The sequence below is a fragment of the Pyxicephalus adspersus genome, chromosome 12 (assembly GCF_032062135.1).
Source record: "Pyxicephalus adspersus chromosome 12, UCB_Pads_2.0, whole genome shotgun sequence".
NCBI lineage: Eukaryota > Metazoa > Chordata > Amphibia > Anura > Pyxicephalidae > Pyxicephalus > Pyxicephalus adspersus.
Genome location: NC_092869.1, coordinates 36,793,056 through 36,819,124, shown reverse-complemented (window position 1 = coordinate 36,819,124; position 26,069 = coordinate 36,793,056). Strand labels below are relative to the sequence as shown.

The 26,069-nt window shown below is 37.5% G+C and overlaps 1 protein-coding gene across 2 annotated transcripts in view; it reads right to left on the bottom strand.

Annotated features, from left to right (window-relative positions):
* KIF26A (kinesin family member 26A) overlaps positions 1 to 26,069 on the bottom strand; it is an 88,460-nt gene that overhangs the window by 15,950 nt on the left and 46,441 nt on the right. For both annotated transcript variants that reach the window (XM_072427769.1, XM_072427770.1), the window contains exons 5-7: positions 13,724 to 13,907; positions 2,211 to 2,420; positions 1,406 to 1,499 (exon numbers count right to left, since the gene is read on the bottom strand). In XM_072427769.1, the coding sequence (XP_072283870.1) occupies positions 1,406 to 1,499; positions 2,211 to 2,420; positions 13,724 to 13,907 (488 nt within the window). The remainder of the gene's footprint in view (positions 1 to 1,405; positions 1,500 to 2,210; positions 2,421 to 13,723; positions 13,908 to 26,069) is intronic.

The window sequence follows — 26,069 nt, the reverse complement described above, 5'->3', positions numbered from 1 at the left end:
AAATCACATGGACCCAGTCTGTTTATATCTGTCCCTTTTTTTTACAGGTAAAAGTATTTGTACTTTTATGTTGGCCATGATGGTTTACTTGCTATGAAATAATCTTTTGTACATTATTTTTGGTCACCTGTAGATGATCCTCATGTAGTGTGTAACCAACAAAAAATGGGCCTGATTTATTAAAGCTCTCCCAGGCTGGAGAAGATAGAGTATAATGTCTGGAATGGATTTTTTTTAATCAAATGCTATTAGAAGGCAAATGCTTTCATGTTTGCTGGATCACTCAGGTTCTCCCATGATAGTCTATCCTCTCCAGCCCTGGTGCACATCTAATCCTTTTTAAAAGTCCAACTTTTGACTGGCCTCAAAAAATTTAAAGTAATTACAACCCCCAGCACATGCTATGCTGAGAACTGCCAACAGTAGATTCCAGAATGCAGGGCTTTAACTTATTCTGTCACCCTAATAACCAATTCTTTTTGCCCGCATTCCTAGGTCTCTAAAACCAGGCAGCATGCCCAGGTTATAGTAAGAAAAAGATAGCTTGCATTAAATAATTAGGAAGTTTTGGCAGCAGTCAGCAACAGCAATGCCTGCTCCAGTAGATGTTACCTTAAGCAAATGACATTCACCTTGTTAAAGCATTACTATTGTAGAAACAATTTGCCATTTTTTTTTTAATAAATAAAATTAATTTCCTGTTCACATGCACTTTAGCCATGGAGTCAATATATTACTCAGGGCAGATTTCTTGATGGTGTCAACAGCAGACCATGTTGTAATGTGGGTTGAAATGCCCTTTTGAAATCTCCATCTGAAGCCCTTGTGACAGAGTGATTAGAGAGAGGCAGGGACAGAGCCATCATGAGAAAGCACCCGAGCAAAGTCTTTAATGGCAAGATTACCTAGTATTTTCTAGAAAACTGCAGATTTAAAAACATAATTTACATGAAAAAGCCTAAATGAGAATTTAGTGAATAGGTTTACATATAACTTTTAGGGTTTGTTTCTGAGAGTGGAGTGACAAGTTAGTATTAAATAGCATTTAAAGTCCTCCATCCCTGATACAAATTTCTTCAAAAGTCATGTTACAGAAATACATTAAATGATTTTATTTGTTCTCATGTAGGAATACACCAGTAGCCATAGTGCTAAGCTATACACAAAAGTAGATGCTTGGAAACAAAAAAAGTAACAATTATCAGACTTGCAATGTAAGGTGTCTGCATTTTGTGTAGTTACGATTTGGTTCAAACCTTTCCAGGAGGAATTAACTGAAGCAAGTTTTGCAACTAATTAAAAGCTATAATCCATTTGCATTCTGTGTGTTTGCTGAACCAATAAATGACAGCGTGTAATTAACAGACTGACATAGTAATTAACTGTAACAAATCTGGGAGCTTACCAAGCTTGACTTGACCGAAGCAAAATATGCATCCATCTGCACCGTTCACAACAGACTGAATGACTTCCGCCACGGTCCCAGAGCAAACTTCTGCCTGAAAAGAGAAGATGGGGAAAATGGTTACTTATGGTTTTCTGATTATACTGCAGAAACACCACTTTGCATCTGAGGGTCTTTTAGTGCAGAGGAACTCCCGTTGGGATATTAAGAAAAGGGGAGACCTGATTACTCTGCAGAATTGTTACCAGCTCTTGGTAGCAAACGATCGAAGTACAGCTTGACATTTATAACAGTTCTGAGATAGTGTGCACGCTACTACATGCATGATAAAATACTTATGGTGCTGTGAAAAGCTACTGAGTTAGACAATAGAAGGTGTTTTTATCAATGTCTAATGTGGTACCACTGTGCAGCCCTAGCAGACTTGTTTTGTGTTCAGAATGTTCAGCCCCCTAGCTAGACACTCGCAGCCTGTCCATTAGTGTTACTGTTTGCATTCAGGCAAAATGACCCAAAATTTTACATTCGGTTCAGATCTAAACATAGTTTCTAAAAATTCCTTCAGCATTGTTGGGGTACACCACACAAGCACCAGCTACCTGTTGGATACTATAACAAAGGGCTCAAAGCCAATGTTTAAATTTGCAACCATGGGCTTTGAGTCACAACGTGCAGCATTTTCATTGGTGGTTGTCAAGAACGGAACTGCCCCTGAGAACAACTAGCCAATGAAACCACTGCTCGCTGCTTAACAGGATTATAAAAGTATTTCACATTACTCATGTTTGACTCTTTTATGACCTACCTGTGAAGCATCTTGAGGAAACACTGAATCAAAAGCAAACATCTTAGGGACAGCCACCATGGCTCTTCTGTGGCCTGTCATAGTGGGGCCACATGTGGATGGATCATACAGGGTGATTTGCTTCTTTCGTGGGTCAACTTTTAAAAAAGACATGGATTCTGATGTGTCATGGATCCCTTGTGATGGACAGATCCGCACCATCACCTTCACCTGAAATTGAAAAGTGCAAGGTCTCTATAATTTTATATTGCAATGTACTAGTCTTCTAAGATCTAAGGTTGCATGAGTTGTCCTGTCCTGGGGCAACAACAATCACTCTACAAAATGTGTTAGGACTACAGAACCCCCCAACAAGTTTTCTGGAGATGTTACCAGGGTGTACATATGATAGCAGAATTTCTGGTAGGGACAACAGGTACTTTATGTATATTGAACAGGTGTAACAATATGCAAAAAATTAAAGTTCATTGTTAAGGCTTAAACAGAGCCTCAATAAATGTGGTGCAAACAGTAGCCTATTGCTAGAAATGTATTAATCAGAAAGTAGATTCACAGTTTTTAGGAACTAGTTTTCACAGTTCCTAATAAACCTGGAAAAAGGCTGTTAAAAGAAGGCTACAGGAAAAAGAATATTTGGGTCATTTCTATTAAAGACTGCACCTATTTGGCCAGCTATAAAAATAGATTTTAATACATGCTACGGTTTAACAACCCACATTTTACCGTATTCATCATTACAGAAATTGGAATCTGTAAGGTCAGACCCCTCCCTTACTATCTCATCTCCTTGGAGTAGCCTGAGGCTAAACTGCTGAATTCTATAGGTTATAAAAAAAACCTGAATAGACTTTATAATCTGGGAGGGAGGAAATCTCACATCCATACACTACAAGCAGTGAAATACTGAATGTACAGGAACTCTCAAGTGTGCATTAAGAAAGGAGATACAAGCAGAAAAGGCTGATTTCCATCTGCTAAGGAATAAATTTCTATAGCACTTACACTTAAGTAGCCAATTACTTCTTCACATGTACTGGCATGGGGCTGAAGGAGCTGTAAGGACTGAAATTAAAAGGAAGATACAAACTTGGGGAAAAATTTAAACCTGAATGTCTGCTTTTTGGGGTGTTTTCTAAGGCCTAAAAGAACTTTTGGTTTTAATTAGCTATATGAATTCGATGTGCTTGAAAGCAAAAGGTGTACAAAGACGTAGTTTGTTTTTACTTAAAAAATCAGCTGCATCCTTAGTAGAAAAGCCTGTTTACGGTCAGTTTACAAAATATGGAACTGTTCTTTGGTGAAAAGGTGATCCCCCTGCAGATGTCCGACACTATCTCTTCTGGGTAAAAGCCAGAGCTCTCAAAAAAGGCATGAGCTTTCCAATTGAATTTTGGGTTTGCCAAAGCAGGAGGAGTGTCAGACCTCTGCATGCTGACCATTCATTCCACAATTAGCCGAAGGTCATACTCTAATGTTGCTGGCAGAGGACAAGACTTTCTGGTTGGGTTGTGGCTGCTTTCTAAAGAAACGCATTGGAAAATATTAAAACGCTTTTTGTTCTGAGGCACCTGGAATGGACAGAATCAAACTAAAAGTTCAACTAGGCCCTAGTCTGATGAATCATTGCATACACATTTACATTCCCAAAATCCTGTTTTAATGGACAATCATAATTAGGAATTCCCCTGGTTTGTAACACAGTTGAACTTTTATGATGTAACTATCTATATATTCCTGATTTCTTAAAGCATGCCAACCCTCACCTTACAACCTGCCCTGTTATGCCTCCAGGTTTGGTTGAGCTGGATAATAAAAGCAGATATGTCCTGCACCCTCCTAGCCCAGAGGCTTTACCTTTGGCTACTCAGTAAATGAGAGCAGAAAGGGATTCTGGGCAGATGCACAACAAAGCAAACAAAGAATAAACAGCCAGTGATTATCCATAATGGTTATTACATGGGTGTGAGTTTTATTGTGTCTATATACAATGTAGCACTATTTTAACTCCTGCACAGCCAATATTGGATCCCTAGGGCAGTTGGATTTTGTGTGTGTATGAAATTGCTACATTGATTTACATCAATCAAAAAAGCATTCTGGAGGGGAGGGGAGGGGGGGGGGTGTGGAGGATAGGTTCTCTAATTAACAGCATACATATATATAAAACATTATATATGCTAATTCTTCTCAGTTACTATACACCAGAGAGTGTATTCTCATATCTCTTGAATTTTATGTGCAGACACCAAATCCATCTCAAGTATCCTGTTCTCTATACATTTAATTACTCAGTCTTTACATGGTAAGATCTAGCCAACCCCCATTCTCCCTCCCTACAACCCTGCTACTGCATGCTAATATATGAAGGATTACCCACACAGAGATTGTAAATGAGTGAAGTGTTATGGGAATCAATCTTTACCTGTCTCTCTATTTTAGGAGAGGGTAATCAGCATCAAAAGTGATGCACAGAGCATATTTTAGGGATTCTTTAAATTAACTGGTATTTTATTAGTTACACACATCAACCATGGCATTGATTAACACCAGTTGCAGTTGCTTTGCAGAGTATTGGAAAACATCTACCGCTGACAAAGTGTGTTTAAATAGAAAAGAAACTGATTGCTATAACACAACAATGTAACACTATAACAATATACCAATATTGCCTATAATAGCAGCACTGGGGAAGGTTCAGAACTTCTGACAGATTAATATGCTAGTCTGTGATTCAACATTTCCACGCCTATTCATTCCTAATGACACTACTGTGACACCAGGGCCTAATATGAGGCTGTAGCCGTGTCAGGGACATGAGAACGCCCCTGTGACACCAGGACCAAATGTGAGGGAGCAGGAATGTCTGGGACAGGTAAGCACATACCACCCCTTTGACACTTGGACCAAATATGAGAGAGAAGGAATCTCTGGGACAGGGAGAAGAGACTGTCCCTGTAATAACAGGATCTGAAATTGGTCTGTCTCTAAAACAGGAAAGAACAGACATCAAAAAATGTCTTGAATGTAGCAGCTTGCCATCTTCTTTTACACAGGAGTAAGAGAAAACCTCAATAGACACAAAGATGAAAAGACCCCAAAAAAGTTCTAATTCTTTTCCAAAATTAAAAGAAACAGAAAAAAAAATTCCTTGTACACTTAAAGCTAAAAAGTTAATCTGAGGATGGTACAGTTCCATCTGTTGCAAACTGCTTAACACATGGTACAAGTGAAGCTTCAGGGAAGCATCCTGGGGTTATTAGTTTAGTTTTGGAAAAAACATCAAACAGACTGAAGGAAATAGCTTGTTTCATGCCAGTTCTATATTTTTACAGCCTATAAGACATACCACATGTAAGAAAATTAATGAAAAAAACAGAGACCATGAATTAAAGCAATTAAAGTGCACCTGTGCATTACCCATGCAGGGCAATAGCAACTGGTTTACCTTACCACCACCCTAAGCAGTCACACATTTCACGATTCCCTATCCCTCCCCTAGAGCTCTTTTCAGTTGTCAGGAGTAAAGAAAATAACCCGGTTCCAGGCACAGACTGAGAACATGTGAGTATTCTTTATTCTCCTGCCTTACAGAACTGGTGCTTTCTTACTTGCTGCACAGGCTCCCACCAGCCAAATTAAAGTGAAATGAATAAAAGTGTAGATAAATACAAAATAGAATTAGGAATGTTAATTAGGGTAAAAAGTAGGATTGCAGTGGTAGAGCGGTGTGTATTACGATATTGCCATACAATTAATATTTTGTCATTACCAGTACGGTTCTAGTGAAATAATAGTATATGATGGTATCAAAAGTGTCAGGTTTGTATGGCTGCTAATCAATGTGATCAGCAGCTGCCTTTTTTTTATGTAAAGGGTGGGCACAATTTCCATTTACTAATACCTTAAAAAATGGTCTCCCAGCCATTGATTACATTTGGTTACCAGCTGCAGCAAATCCATTGCTATGTAAACAGCCAGTGCCCCGCTCAAAACCTATTGCAGAGTCTGACAGGCAGTCAGAAGAAAGAGATGGGCATGCACAAGTGTGATTGTTTTTTACCATATTGCAAGGGGGGGAGAAACACACCTGTGTGTACACTTCTCCTTTCCTCTTGAGCTACCTATCAGACTCTGCTAGCCATACACAAACACAGGCAGCAGAGCAAATAGTGATCGCCAAAATCCATCCACCCAATACAAAATAAAGATCATCAGAATGTGATAATATCTCATACCACTGCAAAACTAGTCATAGGCGAAAGTACACCCAACTCGAGCCTTTGGCATTCAAACCTGAAGACAGTAATTCCAAACTGCTGAAATACTGGATTAATTAGCAAGGTGTCTCTTTGGGCATGATTAATAGGAATGCACAAAGCTTTATTAAAGGTTATTTCTGATTGGCTATAATGAATGACAACACTTTGGAGGCAAAAGTTTTCCTTATTGGAAATAATTATTTAGGGAAAAAAAGAGCAATAACCGATAACTTCCAATCAGCAATCATAATTGTTCAAAACTGACAAATGGTTGAATCTGATTGCATTGAGCTACTGCATGATGCTCCTTGTGCTACCTCATTAAATAACCCTGATCATTGTTAGTAATGAGCGTTAAAATAAATAACTTGCACTCTTCAATACTTTCCTAAGAAATTGTTCTGCTCCCTCATTGTTCCATGAAACAACCATTTCTGAGCACCATAATAGCCATAAAAACACACTTAGAGGTTAAAAAAAAAAATAGAGCGGTGCTTATTTCTTTGTCTAGAAGAAGAACGATTTAGACGGCGCGTCTAATAAGGCTCTTTTTCACCCCCATCAGCAGCACGTTATAAAAGCTTTCATAAAAAGTCACATTACTTCTCCTGCAAGCGACGCTGCGGCGGAACAGACTTTCTAATAGAGTACAATGCTCTCTTCCCGCTGCCGCGGTGATCTGAATTAGAAGAGGCAGTCCTAGAAACTAAGTGAGCCTTAAAATAAATGAAATCGCTGCTTCACAACTCCCTGTGCATTGTCGCTGACAGATTCAAGGCTGAACTCCTGTAAAAGCTGTATCAACCCTTTTTGGCACAAGCCTTTACATAAAATGCCTTTTCTTTTTTTCTTCAACCTTGAAACGTTTTTATGGCGTTCGGTTAAAAGTTATTTAGTGCCGATATTCAAAAAAACTAATTAGAATCATCTAATTACTTTGTGTGGTGGAGTGGTCTGCCAAGTTTATTAAAAAACATTAACTCAGATTTTTTTATGTATTCATTGGTTAACTTTTATGGCACAGAAAGGACTCCAATCTATACATTTTTGGTGGCTAAAACCCAAGAAAACAAAGCATAAAGGAATGCAACTCTACTCACTTATATGCTATTAAATGTATTTCATAAACTACTTTAAGAAGCTTGACTTGATATTAAGCCCTGTTCTAGCAGTCTGCTATAACAGCAGAGCTAGGAGGAAGACGTAGCCAATTAAGTGTGATGTGGTACAAAAAGTTGTGGGAGACCAAAAGTAATTCTGGTGACTGGTCGCTTGCTTTCTGTATGCCTTCGGGCAGAGTTCAACTCTCCTTAAGACATTCTATAATTCTAATTTAAATGAAGTCTTTCGTGAGGAAAACATAGTGGCTGATTGCTGATTTTCTGTTCATTCTACTTGCTACTACCCTGATACTTTTGCTTTAATACTTTAAGTACTGGAAAAAGCCTACATGTAGTCTACTGTACTAGCCAACAGTCCAGAGTCAGCTTAAAGTTTTCTAATAAATCCTTTCATGTAGCAAAAATACTTTTTGCCTTACTGCACATTTTAGTATTTTCATAGCCCAATGGGTAAATGATTTTTAGTAACATGGGTTGTCTCCACCACCTTTAGAGCAAAAAATTCCATGTCCAGGCAGCTCTAAAGTGTTTGTGTAGTCATTATGACAATGTCCCAACATTATTTTTTTCCTTTATTACTTCCTGTAATATCATAACAAACCTGTTGAATTCCGTCAGGAGCAGTTGCAACTAGCTCAGTTTCCACATGCCTTGAACTATACCTCTCAAGACCTTTTCCCTACACACAGTGGGTTGAGTCACTAAAAAAATTTAGGCAGTTCAGCTACTGAGGTGAATTATCCACTGCATGGGATATTGATTCGTAAATTAAATTTAGCTGTGATGTCTTTAACTGTCCAATCATTAGCAAGGAAAATTCCTGTTTTTTCCTTAGCACATAATTGGGTATTTCTTGCAAATTTCCCCACATTTACTAAGCTTGCAAGGGGATAATTCACCTTGGTAGGTGAACAGCCTAAATCCCTTCAGTAAGCCACCCCCAGTGTGCGAGCAGGCTATTGGAAGTTCAATCAGCATGGTGACAATGCTATGTTGTCAATACAAACAGAAACATAGGGGCACACCTGGCAGATCAACAGGTATTTTTATCTAGGGATACAACATAAGGAAATGTATATGTGTATAATGTGTTTTTGTTATAAATTTATTGATTTGAGATGTTATATATAATATTTTATTTTTTTTACTAATGTGAACCTATAGCAATCTGGGCCATCAAGAACCATGTATGAGGTTCCTCTTGAATTGAAACTGCAATACTATAACCAAAAGTCCTATTTTTGTGGTAGAATGGGTGGGAACAGGCAATTAATAAAATTATCAACTAATTATTTTACCCATCTGTACATCTATAGTGCTGCACACAATATAGAAATTAGATATTTGATTCACAGGTCTAATACAAAGTAAATCTCCACTTTCAATGTGGTTTTTATGATTTATTTTCCTTCTACACTTTACACAATCCTTTCATTGTTAGTTTACAGTGTGTAGTTTTGCTTTTAACTATGAGACACCCTTGGCTATTGCTGGGATTAATGCTAGGATCTTGAGTCTTTCAGGCAGACATTTTTTTCAAGATATTATGAACATAATTGCACCATTCCAGACTAAATAATACTAACTGAGTGGAGATAAATGGCTCCATCAACTATCCTTTCATTGCTCTTACACCTATTATTAGATTACTCCAGCTTGCACAAGGAAAAAGGGAATTCTGTATTGATCCCGACCTTTACTCATCATCATTCCCATCAGCTGCCCAGCCAGTAACCCCCAGCCCTGCACCCATTCTTGCCTAACATCAGCTACATCTGAAACATACACACTGTGTGCCCATACCTGTAATGTCAGCTTTTAGATGTTCACAAAATGCTGAGATTTCACCGTTTAATGTAACTTGGAAATAGCTCAGTCAATGTTTCAAGGTCACTTGCATTATACTAACAAGAGCTTTCAAGGTAAAGGAAAAAAAAACACAGAAGCTTTCACAGTTGCTTTTAACTGCATGATCACCTTGTGGGTCTGTTGAACCATAGGGCTTTCTTTTTTTTTGTCTTATGAAAAATTTAAAGTGAACCTACACAATGACGATCATACACTATAGACAACCACTTTGGAGCAAGATTCCATGTTTATACATACATCTCATTGTCGCTCACATACATTAAAAGTCCTTAAAATGAATTTCTAGTCTTTGGACTATAAATCTGAAGTGTTTCTGTGGCTCTGTGAGTCAAAGTTCCAGCAGCTGAACAACAGTTTTAAAAAAAAAAGTCCTTATAATGAACCCTTTCTTATAAAAAATAATAAAGTTAAACTTTTGTCTTTCAATTTCACAGAACACAACAAGGAGTATGACATCATTTACAGTTCAAGCATAACTCCTGCTAAACATAATATGAAAAGATTAAGCGAAAATCTAAAAAGTTTCCTGGAACATTTAGAGATATTCTACTGCTATACTTTTTGCTGTCTTTAGGCTGATGGTCAACATCACTCAACCCACTTTCTCCGTGCCTTGGTCATCCTGGACCTGAAACAGGACAGTGAAAGGAGAAGCAGGATACTGATGAGCTCATATCTCTTCTATCAGCATGCCTACTGTACTGCCAGCACATGAACTGACTGGCTCCTTGTGCTGCTTCTTCCTTTCATACTCCAGCTACAGGAACAAGAAAAAGCAATATAACCTTCCTATTTATATCTATTATAATGAAAAGGCTTGTTCACCTGCACTTTTTTGGCTTCTAGAAGCCATGCCATCTCTCATTCCCACTAGTGCTCAGGAGACACATTAGTGCACTGCATTGACATTTATTCTTAGTACCCCATTTACATTGCTGCCCATTGCATGACAATGTACATTTCTGTGCAGTGTGAAACATTAGCAGTCCATTGAAATGTGCAAGAGCTTTTTTTTTAAAGCAGGGTGCAGTTGTAATGGAAACTTACTGAATGTGTTTCTTTGTGTCAGATCCTACGAAATGTAAAAAGACTGTACACATATCCCATTTTCCCAATAAGGCTTCTTCATTACTTCTCAGCAGGCTCAATCTAATTAGGGATGTCTGATTCTCAGTGCCAATATGTTGCCTTCCGTGTAATTCAAACTGACAGATATGCCTAACCCTTTTAAAATTGGTTTATGAAAGATATTTCATACAAGCTGTTTATTTGCTTGCATGACTTGCAGCTGGCAGTCGCCTTGGCCAAGCCAAAGGCTGTTTTCATTGCGACTGCTCCTTCAGAGATCTGGGCACCTCCAGATCCCTGACACGTAACTCGATCAGACTTCAATATCGGTGGGAATATAAAGCCTCATAAACACCACAAAGGCAGTTTCATATTTACAACGCTGAATAACAATTGCCTAACACTGAGCAGTTAGCAGAATCTTCACTCCCTATAGAGTGCTGTGCCAATCTGTTGGTGCAATATTGGAATATCTTATACAACACACGTTCTGCAGTATAATCTAACTGAATGCACCAGTGATCAGCATCCCTCTCTGTTGCTGTTTTCTGTTTATATGGTTTATGTTTTTGTTTCTTGTGGAAGGCAGGTTTTGCTGAAATGCTGAAAGGTAAGGAGGTAAGGAAAGGAATAACATCCAACTAAAAAAATAATGAGGTAAGAGTGCTATTACAGCTGCACCTTACCTTTAGACCCAAAAAGTTGAACTAATTTCTTTGTTGTACTAAATTGTTTGCTCACTTCTCAGAGTATCTATTAGAAGCTGCAGCAAGTCAGATAGAGTCCACCTCATTTTCTGATAGAGGGCATCAAGTATCATCCAGCTGTTTCCTCTCCAACCTTACTCTCCCTGGCCCAACCTTTTCATTATTAGCTAATTTCAGCTTTTTTCAATCATGGAGGCTAAGCATTACGTGCAATTGGCATGCTGATTTAGCTTTCCTAGGAACCCCATGCTTTCAGACTTACACCTATCCATGAAGCCACTTGGAAACAGTTGTTCAAAAATCAAAGAGTAAGTCTCCTGCTTGCACTAGGACTGAGCGCTATTAAGTGCTGCTCCTCACTATGAACCAAAAAGGCAAATTACAGCTTTAAACTATATGTCCATCCCCCCCAAAAGTGAGAGAGTAGTCCATAAACAGGTCCCTAAATTAAGGATTACCTCACACCTACTACTCAAAATCTTGTCTTTCTTCTCACTTTGTACCTTAGTGTTAATGGTCACCAGGACAAACAACAAGGGTGAGAGTGCCACCCAGAGCTGTGGCGTTGGGAGAAGAAATTATTGTGAACCTTTAGTGGGCAAAGTTTACCAACTTCACAGCCCTGGTGCCACTTACACAGTTCTTTGGGTCAGTTCTTTTCCCTACGTTAGTAAAGAATCTCACTCGAGCAGAGAACATTCCAACAAGTTGTAAAACCTACCTGTGCCATTCTATAGCATGCATTTGATGTTTTGTTGAATTTAATAGTTTGTAGTAACGTGCATTTTTCATGTGTTTTCATGCATTGCGTTAGTCAGCCCAAGCAATTGGAAAAGAAAAAAATACATATGCATTGCGGTACCACACATTATAGGGCTTGTCATGAATTACATTTTAACACACTTTTAATGGTGAGCAAGCCCCCAAAGGGCCCTAATAATAACAGCAATTGCATAAAACTGCAAGTATCTCTTGCTTTTATAGTGACTGGTTGCCATAGCCCAAAAAGACTGAATAGACAATAGCAAAAAGAAAGCTACTGATTTTATAGAGAAAGATAGAAGGGACTTCATTTTACATAGAGGAAAGGAGAATATGTCCATTTTGCATTCTAAGTAAAACACCTCTTTAATGAATATAGACAAAAAAAAGATGGAACACTTCTACCGCTGCCATTAAAGAATCTTGATTACACCATCCTTGCTGAATGCTCACGTCAAGATGCTCCTTTTAAATAATTCCAGGTAAATGACAAGCACTTAATTCTACTTCCTTTAAGTGTTACATATGTAAAATTGACTAGCAATTCTATTAGGTTGATAAAAAAAAACGTTATATATAAAATTTGACGTAGAGATTCCTCCGCCTGTTCCAAGGCAGTGGGGAAATGGCAAATTAGGATGCTGTTCGGCATTCTCGGTGAAAAGATGTCTTTTTAATGCCGGTGGATGATAAATTACCTTAAGTAGCACATTAATGTCAGAGATTGAGTATAATCCAACTGCTTGCCAGTGTCATCATAAAATGGCTTTCAGACATCATTTGTACTATTCCAACATTAAATTTAATAACTTCAAGAGAGACCGCAGCAAGCGGGAGAAAAAAAAAATCATTTAAAAGAGGAGCTCTGCATTGGCTCATTGCTTTTAAAGGGTGAGTTTATCTAAGTGGATGGAACTGTTTGATGTTTCCAACACATTAATACACAGAGTGGATAATTTCCTCTTTTATGTTTATCAATGGTGGGAGGAATCTGCGGGGACTGTAAAGACAGGTGAGTGCTCAGGAACAAAAACATAAGCAATGTTGTCTAACATTGTACTTGGCTTAGCACAGGATTGTGGGCCATTTGGAGGCATTATTGCTCCTTCGAGACAGTCATGAAAGAATAGGTAAACAGACTAGTAGAACTATCATATACAAACTATAGTTAAAGTGAACCTGTGCTTAGATAATGCACACCAAAGTACTGACATGTTTTTGCACAAGCAGTCAAAGTACAATATCCAACTCTAATATTTCTTTTTATCTTGCAGTATTGTGAACAAGCAAGTTTAATATGACTTATATTTTGTCCTTTCTGCAACATTTCAATTTTCATTACATGCCAAATTTTATATACAGGTCTGGGCACTACTTTATGCAATGCAGTCAAATGATGGCTGGTAGGAGGGGAAAGCACTGAAAAAACATTTTAGCACCCAAACTTTTTTGGATTGAACAGTTAAGGGTATAAACACTGGTCAGGTTTGTCTGTAGTCCCATTATGGTGATTAGCATGGATAAATACTACAAAATGGAAAATATTAGTGCAAAACAGCAGCATTTTATTCATAAATAAATGCAAACACTGATTCCCAACTATTAGTGTTTTAGAGGCTTAAGGACGAAGTAAGTGGCTGACTCCTTAAGCCTGTCAAAAATAAGTAAGAGTAACAATAACTGGTAAGAAGTGTAATATTATCTAAAATAAGTTTTAATTATTTTACCTTTCCCATGCCAGGGTGGTCTTTGATTTTTGACACTGCTCGCATCAAACACGGAGGAGCTGGTGGAGGACATAGCTGAAGGATGCCGCTGAAGTTGGTTAGGAAAGTCGAGTATTCCCTCGAGTGCGGGAGCGGCGGATGGTACTTCTTGCGCTTCGAGGACAGGTTGAGTTTCTGAGCCGCTCTGCAACAAAGTAACAAGACACTTCAATCTTGGTGCAAAACCCCAAGCAATTCAGTCCATCAAAACAGATGTTCATTGTCATCTTGGCCTGTTTAACAAATCAAGTCATTTCATCCTAATCACATTTCATAAGAACATATCGCCAAGAGACCCATAGAGGAAAACTTGGGCTGAGATGCAGGCAGCAAGTTGCCGACTTAATCTGTCCCCCAGCAGAATTTCAATTATTGGGCGACTTTTTATCCAACAGCTTGACAGCTGAGTCCAAGACTTTTGAAATCTCATTGACATCGTAAAAAATGCTTCTATGGTCCCCTAGCCACAGTCGGCACCAGATGGGCTCCACAGAGTCGGCAGTTAAGGAGATAGTGTGTGCCACTCTTAACGTATTATCAGTACAATGAAACGACATTCCCATACATATTACTAAAATGCCAAGGCAAATAAAAAGTCCTTGCCAGATGCATTTTTCATTTTTAAAAACAATTTATGCTGTTGGTGAAAAGCTCTTATATTATTACCTAGAGCTAAATTACCAGCACTTCGTGTAAAGGCCTTATCACTAATATATCAACACCACATATGTATATTCCGCAGGGATCTGCTAAAACACTCTGATGCGTTCAGAAACATTTACACCAATTACTGTAAATGCGTTTTTGCAAGCTTTCCGCAAAATAGACTTTAACAGTTGTAGTCTGGCAGGTACATGGTCTTACAACAAAAAGAAGATAAAACATACTAATTATCCATGAAATGCTCTTTTAGGACTTGTTCTGTAATGTTTTATGATACACCAAATCCTTACAATGGATATTCTTTATAAAATTTGTAGGCCACATTTCTGGACCTGAATTATTAAAGCCCTCCAAGGCAGGAGAGGATACACTTTTATCAGTAAAGCTGGGAGATTCAGCAAACCTGGAATGGATCTGGTCCAGGACTGAAAACACTTGCTAACAAATAGCAATTACTTTTAAGAAATCTATTTCAGGTTTGCTGGATCACCCAGCTTTGCTGATGATAGTGTATGTTCTCCAGCCTTGGAGCTTTATTAAATCAGACCCCGTGTGCCTTGCAGTTGGCTAGTATTGCCACTTTTTAATTATTTGATGTATAACAACTTTTAGCTACAGCAATTTTACAATCTAGCATATGTACCCCTCCTACAATGCAGTGTATATCTGTAGAACAGTGAGGCTCACACCCTTCATTAAGGGGTGTGGGAAGTATGCAACAACTCTGACTTATATTTGAAATTTTAAACAAGTTTATTTTAAACATGACACTTCTAAATTACACGAAAACTAAATATTTCACAATAAGCCTTATTTTGCTAAAAATATTTTAGCTCAAAAACTAAATGTGGGTAAACCTTGTATTAAGGATTGACTGAACCAACGCACTCTTATTATTAGGCTGATAAATATTTCATATTTAATGATCCAATTAGCGGTTTCTCCCTACCTTTCCAGCTAATCATTGACTAGTTGTCTAAGTTGAGCCGTAGAATGTACATATTTATCCCAAAAGCCCGTACACACTACCAGCCACAAATCAATTACTATAGCTTCCATGTTATTTTTGCACACAATGTGAACCATTTCTTTCTCACTGCCCTTGGAAACATGTCAGGAAGTAGAAGGCACAAATCTCCTTCGATAGACAATCAGCAAAAATGTAGAGAGAGAGAACTGATGAGATAATTACATCTCCAAAAGAATCAGCCTGGAAATTCCCCAGTGGAAGCTTGGAGGAGAAAGTGAAAAAAAAATGCATTTCAACAATCTCGGTGTTCCAGTAGACAGATTTTTGCCATTATTAGGAAAGTTGCATTGACCAGCTTGTGTAAGTTTTTTTTATGTTTTTCAGAAAGTAATTATGTTTTTTTATAAGAAATTCTTTATACGGTTAGGGGATCAGTGCACCCAAAACTGATATATAGTTTTCAGTAGCTGTCTGAGAGAATAGCATGTGCAAATGTTTTGAATCTTCCAGGACCTGTTTTGGTAAGATCTCGGCATACTTTCTGTGCCCACCATGAGGGCATCCCAGTCTCCTTGTTTTTTTTTATTATTTTACTGAGAATGAAGTTAGAGGAGCTAAAACAAGCAAAGCTTTTTCTGTGAATTGGAAGAGTTAGGTATTAGGACAACATTTTACTTTGTGACTGCTAAGGCTTAGCCACTTGTATGTAGCCCGATCTAGAAAAGTGTTTGAAAAAAACACTATCTTCCTGAGATGCTGATTAAGGTCAGAGGCAAAGCCCATCTACTGTGCTGAACTTGTAAAACACGATGCCCATTTGACATATGTAATTAATATCTGAATTAAAAAAATAAACACTATCTGTTGATACATTACTACCAATGTCTGCTAGTACAACTCTAATAGATACTGGCAAATATTAATTACATTAATATGATCACTGTCCGATATACACATAAGAGAAGCGTAACAAAGATGATAAATTCACTGGAATAGCTGGAATATTAACACATATTACTTGCCTCATCTACTCTCAACTAGACATGAAATTAAAGGCAATATGAGGTTCCTAACAAGCATATCCTTAAGTGGCTCTGCACTCTAATGTGTGTCTAAGATGCAGCATTAAATTGGCATTTTATGGTGCTTTAAAAATACTCAAGTTGGATAAAATATGGGAAAAACAAACATTCTGCACTTTGCAAAAGACTGAATTTAGCAACAATTTAAAAGGCCTATCTGGTTTAATCAACTGAACAGACATCAATCGGTCTTCCTCTCCTAAAACACACATTATAATGTACAACTCTGGACTGGACTTAATAAATCAATGGAAATATTAATGAATCTACCAATATTTTACAACCAGTAGGAATGCTTTGACCTCTCTTGAGGTTGTGTTTTGCAGTTATTACCTTCTGGAGCTTCCTTTAAACCACTTCTAGCGCACATGAACTCCAGCGATGGCTACATGACATTTTTCACAGAGGGTTTCCTGATGGTCAGAACAATGGATGATGGCTGTATAATGTGTATGTTTTAAATAGCCATCTATAGTCTACAGCCCATGTGACAGGATCCTAACTTAAAAGCACAGTTGGGGAACAGGAAACTGGAGTTTTTATTCCATATTAAGAAGTATGTAAACAAGGATCTTTATATCACCACAGATTTTAAAATAATGTCATTTCTGTCCTAGGGTGACAATACCCAATTGCTGGAGGAGCAGTGTTGGTCGCCCTAGGACAAAAGTGTGTTAGGGTTTAAAAACACCTCTACTCTTGTCCCTGGTTTACCAATTGTGACCTATAGCAGTGCCTGCAATGGTGTTGGTGTAGAAAGTCAATAACCTAGAAAAACAAGAAGTGGTGCATGACACACATGGACACTTGTGAAGTAGTACATGCACGTTATAGGATGCCTACAACTGTGTTGGAGTTTGTCCTTGTTGAGGCACAAGCATTAGATCAAACAAGTTGTGAAGACACAACTGACTACCAGGCACCGCTAGAAGGATCTACCAAGACTGTTGCCAAACACCACCTAATACAACTATTCAGTGATTGCACCTTAATATGCTTAAAAATATCTGAAACAAGCCTAAACATCTTTGGGGGAAGGAGTATGCACGCACAATGCATTCAATTTACTTGCATGGAATAGGGTTTCCAAAAATGCAACATGTCTGAATTTTCCACCATGTGTTATCTGCTCAATTTGAACTTGCTGTTAATGAAGCTTCCAACCAAAAGAGAGTAACCTTTAGCTATTGCCTTTCTAATGTAGGTTTCCTTTTTTTAGGACTTTATCTTTTCACTGTGCAGAAAGCGTGATTGCATTCAACACTTAAGGGATTACAGCTACAAATTTCCTGCTTCCTTCACTGGGCTGCAGCCTGGACAGAGAAATAGATAATTTCAGGACCATTCTCCAGCACATTAGATCAGGCTCTCTTGTGCTTCTTTTGTTAGTATTCAACGGACAGATTAACTTTAATCCAGTCTAATTTGTTCTTCTCTGAACTACAAATGCTCAAGCACGGGCCCCTATGGGCTGCCTTTGTCCTTTCCGCTTCCTAAATATCATCTCCAAAATAGGCTTCATTACCCTCCAAACAATTGAGATTTGCCCAGTTTGTTCAACCGAAAACCCAACCTGAAGAATGGCAAAGTTGTGAGCTGCATGCACCTCTGTTCGGCTATGTTCCTGAAACCCGCTGATAATTAGCTTTGTAACAGCCACTTTTCTCCCTTCTAATCTGCTTCACAACACACAGCTCCTGGGCAAAGGCCCAACTAAATCCAGATTTATTTTAAAATTCAAATTACAGGATTTTTATTTTAGGCTTGACTTTTTAAAATATATAGTTGATTATTTTTAAATCATAGTTAAATTACACCAAATAAAACTGCATAACATTCAATAAAGTAAAAAGAACCATAAAGCTCTCTGTTTACAGTGACAGCTTTTCTAATAATATAAAACTATATTAGCAAACTGAAGCATAGCCAAAACATTGTCATCATATGAGAGCAACTGCCCAGTAGAGAATCAGATAGCAGGATGCTGCAGACCTATGAAGAAGTTAAAATTGGCACCAATGTGTTTTTAAAAAATTTAGATTAAGCAAAAAACATAAATAAAAGATCAAGATAAAAGTAGATATTCTTCATTTGTGCTGACTGCTGTAACTCCCTGAGAACTAAAAAGTTTTCCACATTCAATAAAATAGGAAACCCTTTTATAATGGGACAGTAATACCCAGTGAGCCTGATGGACCCCCCCATAAACGGTCAACTAGCTGATTAGAACCGGATTAGAATTCAATTTAGCAATCTGAGTTTAGCAGGTTAGATTTCTGAACAATTAAGATTTTTCTATAGATCACTATCTTTCCCACATTGACCTTAGCCTTGTTAGGATATAAACAACAATTGTATAAAGGCGAAGCAAAGAATATTGCAAAATTACAAGAATTATCATTAGATTATGTGCCTGCACTATTTCCTGAGCTAGGACCAGTTTTAGAGAATTTACATGTAATAACTTCCTAAAATATGTATTCAAGAATGTTACTGTTTCGTTGAAATTGTAAACCTGAATGTTGTGGGCAAAGTAACATATAGCCCAGTGTTAAACTTTCTCACAATGCATCACAGTATGCTTTGGCTACAATTTTTTTTTTATCTTGATTACATGGGAAGTTTGTCCTATATGGGAAGACAAAACACACACAAAGAATGACGTAGATGAAGCATTTGATACTATGTTTATATTCCTTCTCTGTATGGGGCTCTTCATATAACATCAACACACTGACTGAGTAATGACCAAGACTAGTCTACAAATATGTGAGAATTTAAAGAAAGAGCCGTGCCCACATTTACACAACTGCATAGTGAAATTCCTTTCCAATTTTAATGTTAAACTTGGCGTGGCCCACTGATGCAAAAGGTCATTAAAACACCCTGCTAATGGAGATTTGTTGAAAGAGATTGTAAACAGTCAATCGCTAAAGACCAAAATGTCCATTTTGCATGAAATACATACATTATTCTTTTTGGCAAAAGTGTAGTCCACTACTCTAAGTAATACTTGGCCTCCATGAGAAAGAACATCCAAATTTAATTAAACTGTGGCCTAAATATGGTGGAATCCAACTTCAAAAGGCCACATTTTGTCAACTTTGTTATTTAGTTTTTTGTAATTTATGCTGTAAAAACACAATTTGCACACTGTAAGATATGTATGAAATATAGAAACATTTAAACTAGGGTTTCACATCCAATGGATTGACCAGGGACTAAACTGCCAGTGCCAGTGATAATTTAAACCATGACTTGGGCATGTCTAGAAATGCAAAAGAAACCACAAGTTTAAAAGCTGGATAAAAATAAAAGCAAAAGATTAATATGTCAGCAGTAAATAGCATGCAACACAGCTGTTTCTTTAAGTAACATCTCCAGAGAACCCTGTAAATCACAGACTGGCGTCATAATGGTCATCTTCCTTCAGACCCTCCCCAGAACTATGGCTTATGGACACGTTTCAACACAGAGAAGGAATATAGTGGAAATTGTATGAATGTAAACATGATTTATATCTATATCCATGCAATATTATTTGCAACCCTAATAACTAACATTTCAAACAATCTTTAAAGTATTAATATTATCTCAAAAGCAGTTTTTTTAATACTATTTTTTCACTTTAGCTCTCTTCCCGTCCCTTCACTATTATCCTGTGTTGTCACACATTGATATAATCAGTCTATGTACAGAATATGCCCCCCATTAGTTTTGAAAAAGAGGAATGAGTTCTGCATTTTAGAAGAGAAGGCAGGGCTGACAACACTGGTTCGGTTTTCAATGCAACAAGGCATTGAAGTGAGAGTTGTTGGCTAACTGCAGAAAATTAGGGGCAGAATGGATTTCTGGAAATAACACTGGCTAATTTTCTATATTTTAAGCAACAAAACAGAAAAATATGCCCTTGTATTGTGAATATATTTTATTATATTTTGCTATACACTTTAGGTATCTACTCAACAGATACCATTGAATGAACAGAATGTATCAGCGCCGATTAGAAATTGTGTGTTAACTGAAAAGCATCACTTCTCTAACTTCCAATCAAAAGAAGAATGGATGGAATTCTTCTTTTGCAAGATGTATATTAAACACAAACATGCTTACTTTCATTTCTGCTTATCTCCCCTAATGGAAAGAAAATGCATCTCATATAGGAAGCCTATTTTAATAGTCTCCCCATAATTGAATTGCGCTAATAATGATCTGGCTAAAATTAAAATTATCTGAAAACAGAAAACGAATAATCTTTCTTTGCACAGGAAAAAAAAAGGTCAAGCTGTCATTTCCATGAGGAATAGTAGGGGAGAATAATGTGTTCACTCAGAAAGGCATGCAAAAGCGATATGTTCAGAGCTCAACAGCTGGTATGTATGTGTACATATGCTGCATATAATATCTTTATAGCAAAACAGCTGCATTACTAATATTTATCAAATGCAACATTTTTATTGATAAAGAAGCGCTATAAACTGTCAATGCATCCCATCATGCATGCCATGTATAATAAAAAATTTAACATTAAATTTTTAAAACAACTTATATATTGAATTTATGGAGTGCTAATCATATACAAATGAACAACCTGGAAGCACATGTGCAGAAGTTACCTCATTCCAGCCTAGCCAATCAAGATGTCCGAAGATCTGGAACCAGGAAAAGGAGTGAGTGGAGATAGTGTCACCCATGATGGAGCAAGGACAGGTGAGTGTAATTAAAATAAATTATAATCAGGCAAGTAAGTTTAATTTATTGCAGAACCTTCCATTTACCGGGGGGGGGGGGGGGGGAATTGATTGTCATAGTGACCCAAACCATTGGAGATCTGGGCTATATAGGGTGTAGCAATATATTTTCTAGAACACAAAAGGTTGATCATTGATGTATGTACATCCTTAGGAATGTACTGACTGTTCATAGGGGGACATGTAAAAAGAAGGTGATCAACAAAAATAAGTCAGCCTATTCATAAAAGTGGCAATCAGCTGATATGATTTAATAAATGAACTGGCACTGGCTACTGTTTAGTGGTGGTAAAGTATAATAAATCACATATTACAGATTTACTTTTAAAAGGCTAGGTCAGTCTACATTACATTATTAGCACGACCTCTCATTCCTACCACTCCCTCCCTGCAGCAGCTATTATTGGATTATCTTAGCTCTGGCATCCCCATTTACTTACTTTTTTGCTGTATTCATTGTAAAATTGAGACACCTGGGGAGATCTCTTCATTGGAGTTCTGGGAGGAAGATGGGTGGCCCATCCCACTATTTATTAACCCACACCCCAAAACATAGGTATCACTTTGGAATCAGCTTGAGCCTGAACCAATATATTTTCAAACCACACACAATTTATTATTTCAGATATTGGAAAGCCTAACTTCAAATATTTTTATCTACACAGAGTTGGCTGCAATACAGAAAGTGTGTGAAAAAAATATTAAATAAATAGATAAAGTAAATATTATTAACTATTATGCTATCATAACACAGATAAAAGCAAGGGTTGGCTAAGGGATATCCAAGGAGCTATAAAACATATTCTTGTTTTAAAACTGTAAAGCTATAAAACTAAACTACATATCTGAGCAGGTTTCTGAAGGCAGCGAAGACGTGGAGGGCTTTTACAATGCTGTTAACAATGTCCATTCACCTTTATGACTCTTCAGAGTATGTGCAGAACGACATTCGGCAAAAGCAATTAATTTGTCCTAAATACCCATCTGTTCTGTAAAAACAACAGCCGACATTCCCAGAAAATGGCAGGCTCCACTGAAATATGCTCTGGAACAAAGTTATTAAGCGATAAATAAGAAAGTGTTTCATTCCAAGAATGTCCAAGCAATAATAAGATTTTAACGAGCATTTCATTTAAAGCTCAACTCCAGGCAGAGGAATAAAATACACTATTTGACAGAGTTTTATATTTCTTAAAAACAGCTAAAAGTATTTTGCATATAGATAGCATAAGTACCTGAGCCTGTCTAAAGCTGAACTCCTCCTGCCTTACTTAGTGTCTTGTGGACACAGTGGTAGAGTTGCCTCTTCTGTAATAAAATTGCTTATGCATATTTCACTGTCCATTGTCAACTTCTCACATTGTGCATCATAAGCTAAAGCAAGTTACATAGAGACTGCCATTTCCTGGATGAAGGAGAAACCTCACCAATGCATATCGTCATTATCTACTGCGAGCTGTGTGTAGCTGAGCCTGCCCAGCAACACCTTTTTCTCCAGAATGACATCTATTCATCAAAGCATTTAATATTTACATTACCTCCCAAGAGCTTGAGCTTTTGAGCTCTGTAAACCATAGGCTTATGTAAGCAGAAACTGGAAAATGTAAAAAGGAGGCTGGACATTATTAATAATAATACATGCTAAATGTCATATATACTATTATAGCCTAACTAAAGACCAACTTAAACAAGGGAATTTTTTAAAGCAATCATATTGTTTTTTTGTGGAATAAAGGGTCTAGGTTTGAAAATTAACTTTTTAAAATATAAACCCTAATATTGTTGTATAGCTGTGCACCTATCTATACAGACTGAGGTCTTATAATTGCTTACCACCTACTTCCGGCAAACTATAAGCCCCATGTCCTTGTACAGACACATCCTGGAAATGTCTTCTACTTCCTACTTTGAATGTGACATGATAACACCTAATTGGCCTATTCACCAACTGGATTCAGTTGAGAGAAATTGATTTGTAGTGTAATGTGTAAGCACAATAGATATTTCTCCCACAACTTTGGTTATATATATGGTTTGCATGCACTTATCATACAGACTTTATATTAGAATTTGCTATGAGAATTTTTAGATTTGTTGGGCATTAACTATTCCCTTTTCTATTCAAAAAACAAACTTATAAAATATATTTTATTGTAAAAGCACAGCTTGAAATATCCAAAATTGTACATGAAATAATCAAAGATTTTTTAAACTGGCCGTCCTAATAGAATTTCAACAGGGCAAAAACAAGCACTACAGTTATTTCAACAACTGCAGTTAAGTGGGGTCAGAGAGTTGTCTTTAGCCTTCATGGTCTAAAGACCAAGTCAATGAAAGAACCTCAGTAGCTACTTCCCTCCCCCTTCTGCTTTAACAGAGGATGGTTATGGGGGATTTACGAGCAACTTGATGAGAGATCATAAACTTATGTGGCTCCCTTATCTCAATTAATGGCTTTGCGGAAGGGCTGGCTCCCCTTTGGTTTGAAGATGTACGGACTTATTTTACTTAACTCGCCTCCTCTTTAATGGAAGCTGTCTTTTAGGGCACCCATGAGAGTTCTTTTCTTGGCGGCTTGGTGTCAGGGCAACACATAAAGCAAACCTATGGCTTTTCCCTAGATGCACCAAGATAAACTGACACAGGACAGCCAGAATCTCGTTAACTCTTTGGTGATCCAGGGTTGCCAACTGCAAGATTATATTCAATCTCTAATCATACTAAAACTATTCTGTAATAAAATAGAGCATAGAAAAAAACAGGCAGATAAACACAGTTGGAAAAAAAATATATATGAACCTTTTCTTTTAAATACTTCTAGATTTGTTTACTTAATTTTTTCAGTTCACATACTGCTACTACACTATATAGACTGGAGCTAAATCCACTTCCTGACTGTGGCTTCCTGTGCCCCCATATTCTGCCTCCAATCTGCTCAATGGACTATGAATAAGTTTTACCCCACCGATAGCTGTACCTGTACCCAAAAATGCCCTTAACCTGGCAAAAACAAATTGTGCACAACACACACATATACATACATACACACACATACCGTACATTTATTTTTTACAATTTTGAAGGAGATGCCAGAAGCACACTATACTTGTACATTGTATTTTCTTTAATACCTGTCAATGTGAACAAAGAAAGATGGATATCTCAAGAAGGAGCCTCTGTGAGTTATTTTATTCAGGGCCTGACAGTGTCACAAGAGGACCAGCCTATTCAGCAGTTAAGAACTAATAGTACTTGTTTTCAGCTCAGCAAACACGATTTACACAAAAGGCAAACAACAACTTTGTGTTTTCTGTATAAAGAAATTTTCATACAGTTGGCAAGCGTATGGGTGGCAATGGCCTGGTATATATGCAAGCAATGTTTAATCCCATCTGCAGAAGCTCACACTCACCTTTCCTTTAACCTATCATTGCTTTTTTTCAGCTTTAGGAAACAGCAGAAGCCACATGGTGTACAGTCAAGTCTTCACTTTTTTAGTACTATGGCCTTTTCCCACATCAAAGTTGGCCAAAAGTGACTCAAATGCATCTCTGGCACCTTTTGATTAAAATAAGAAAGGTGCAATATACCCCCGCCCCTCATCGCCAACTAAGGACTTGCTAGAATGAGTCACCATCTCAACCAATCCCACTAACCACTGTGTTGGGACAGAAATTGAAAGACTTCATAATTTTCAAAATATTTTCAAAACATAACTAGTGTAAGGAAATTTCCCTCAAAACAGAACACAAAGCCAAAGGTTTCCCATAAGCCGCTATGGTTTTAATATTTCATTGTGGGATACACTGGTGTTTACAAATTATTAAAACTAATTTTGTCTTATACTTTGCAACATTTTAATTTGAAAATGTAACATAAACAAAAGATACAGTAACCTATTATTTTCCTACTCTTCAATAATAGGCCCCTAATCCTGTTTTGCAGCTACTTTTTGTTCAGAATGGAATCCTGTGTATGTGTGGAAAAGGGGCTAATTAATCACCGGGAACAAGCAGGCCTTGTCCCTCCCATTAATCATCCTGTGTTGGGTGATAGCACCCTCTGATTGTTTGTTTATGTAGCTAGTCAGGCATTCCCAGGGACTGTGGAAGTCTCACAGTCAAAAGCTTACTTTGTTCAAACCCTTGATTTGTTCTCCTTGTCATAGCAAGGAAAACCTGCACACTTGACATCTTTATCATGGCCGCATAATTAACCGGAGAGAGGGATTTGAACTCTGTGACGGCTGAGGGGATGTGCTATATTAAGATATACGGATTGTTCTGGTAAAAAATAAAGTTACTTTGCATCTTCCAGAAGTTACCAGTACATCATATCAATCAGTGTTCCATATCTGCAAGGGCTGACAGGTACAGTTTGGCTCAGCATTTGCAATGTAGTTGATCATTGAGCCATGTAACAGCTTTTCTAGCAAAAATCACAATATACATCCACTGCTGTGAGGCTCTGTGCACATGAATGCAATAAAAGAAAAAAGAAAAACTGTGTCGTAAATGAGAAAACCAATATGTTTTTAAAGGGTACCCGAGGCTTCCAAATTACATCTCAAAATACTAAAGCTGGACTTTAGCAAATATAAAATTCATAAATAAGATAAGATGTGCTTAATAATAAATCAGCATTTGTTTATAATTCGGCAGAATGGGATTTGATATAAGCTTCTTGCAATCCGCGGCACATCAAGAAGAGGGGGGAACACTAGAAGGCAATAAGGTGGGCTGCATGTTAATGTGCTAACAAATAATTTAGAGAAGAGGAGAGTAAAGCTACGTACACACGGCAGATTTTTATCGCCCGATAATCGGCATCGGCCAAATATC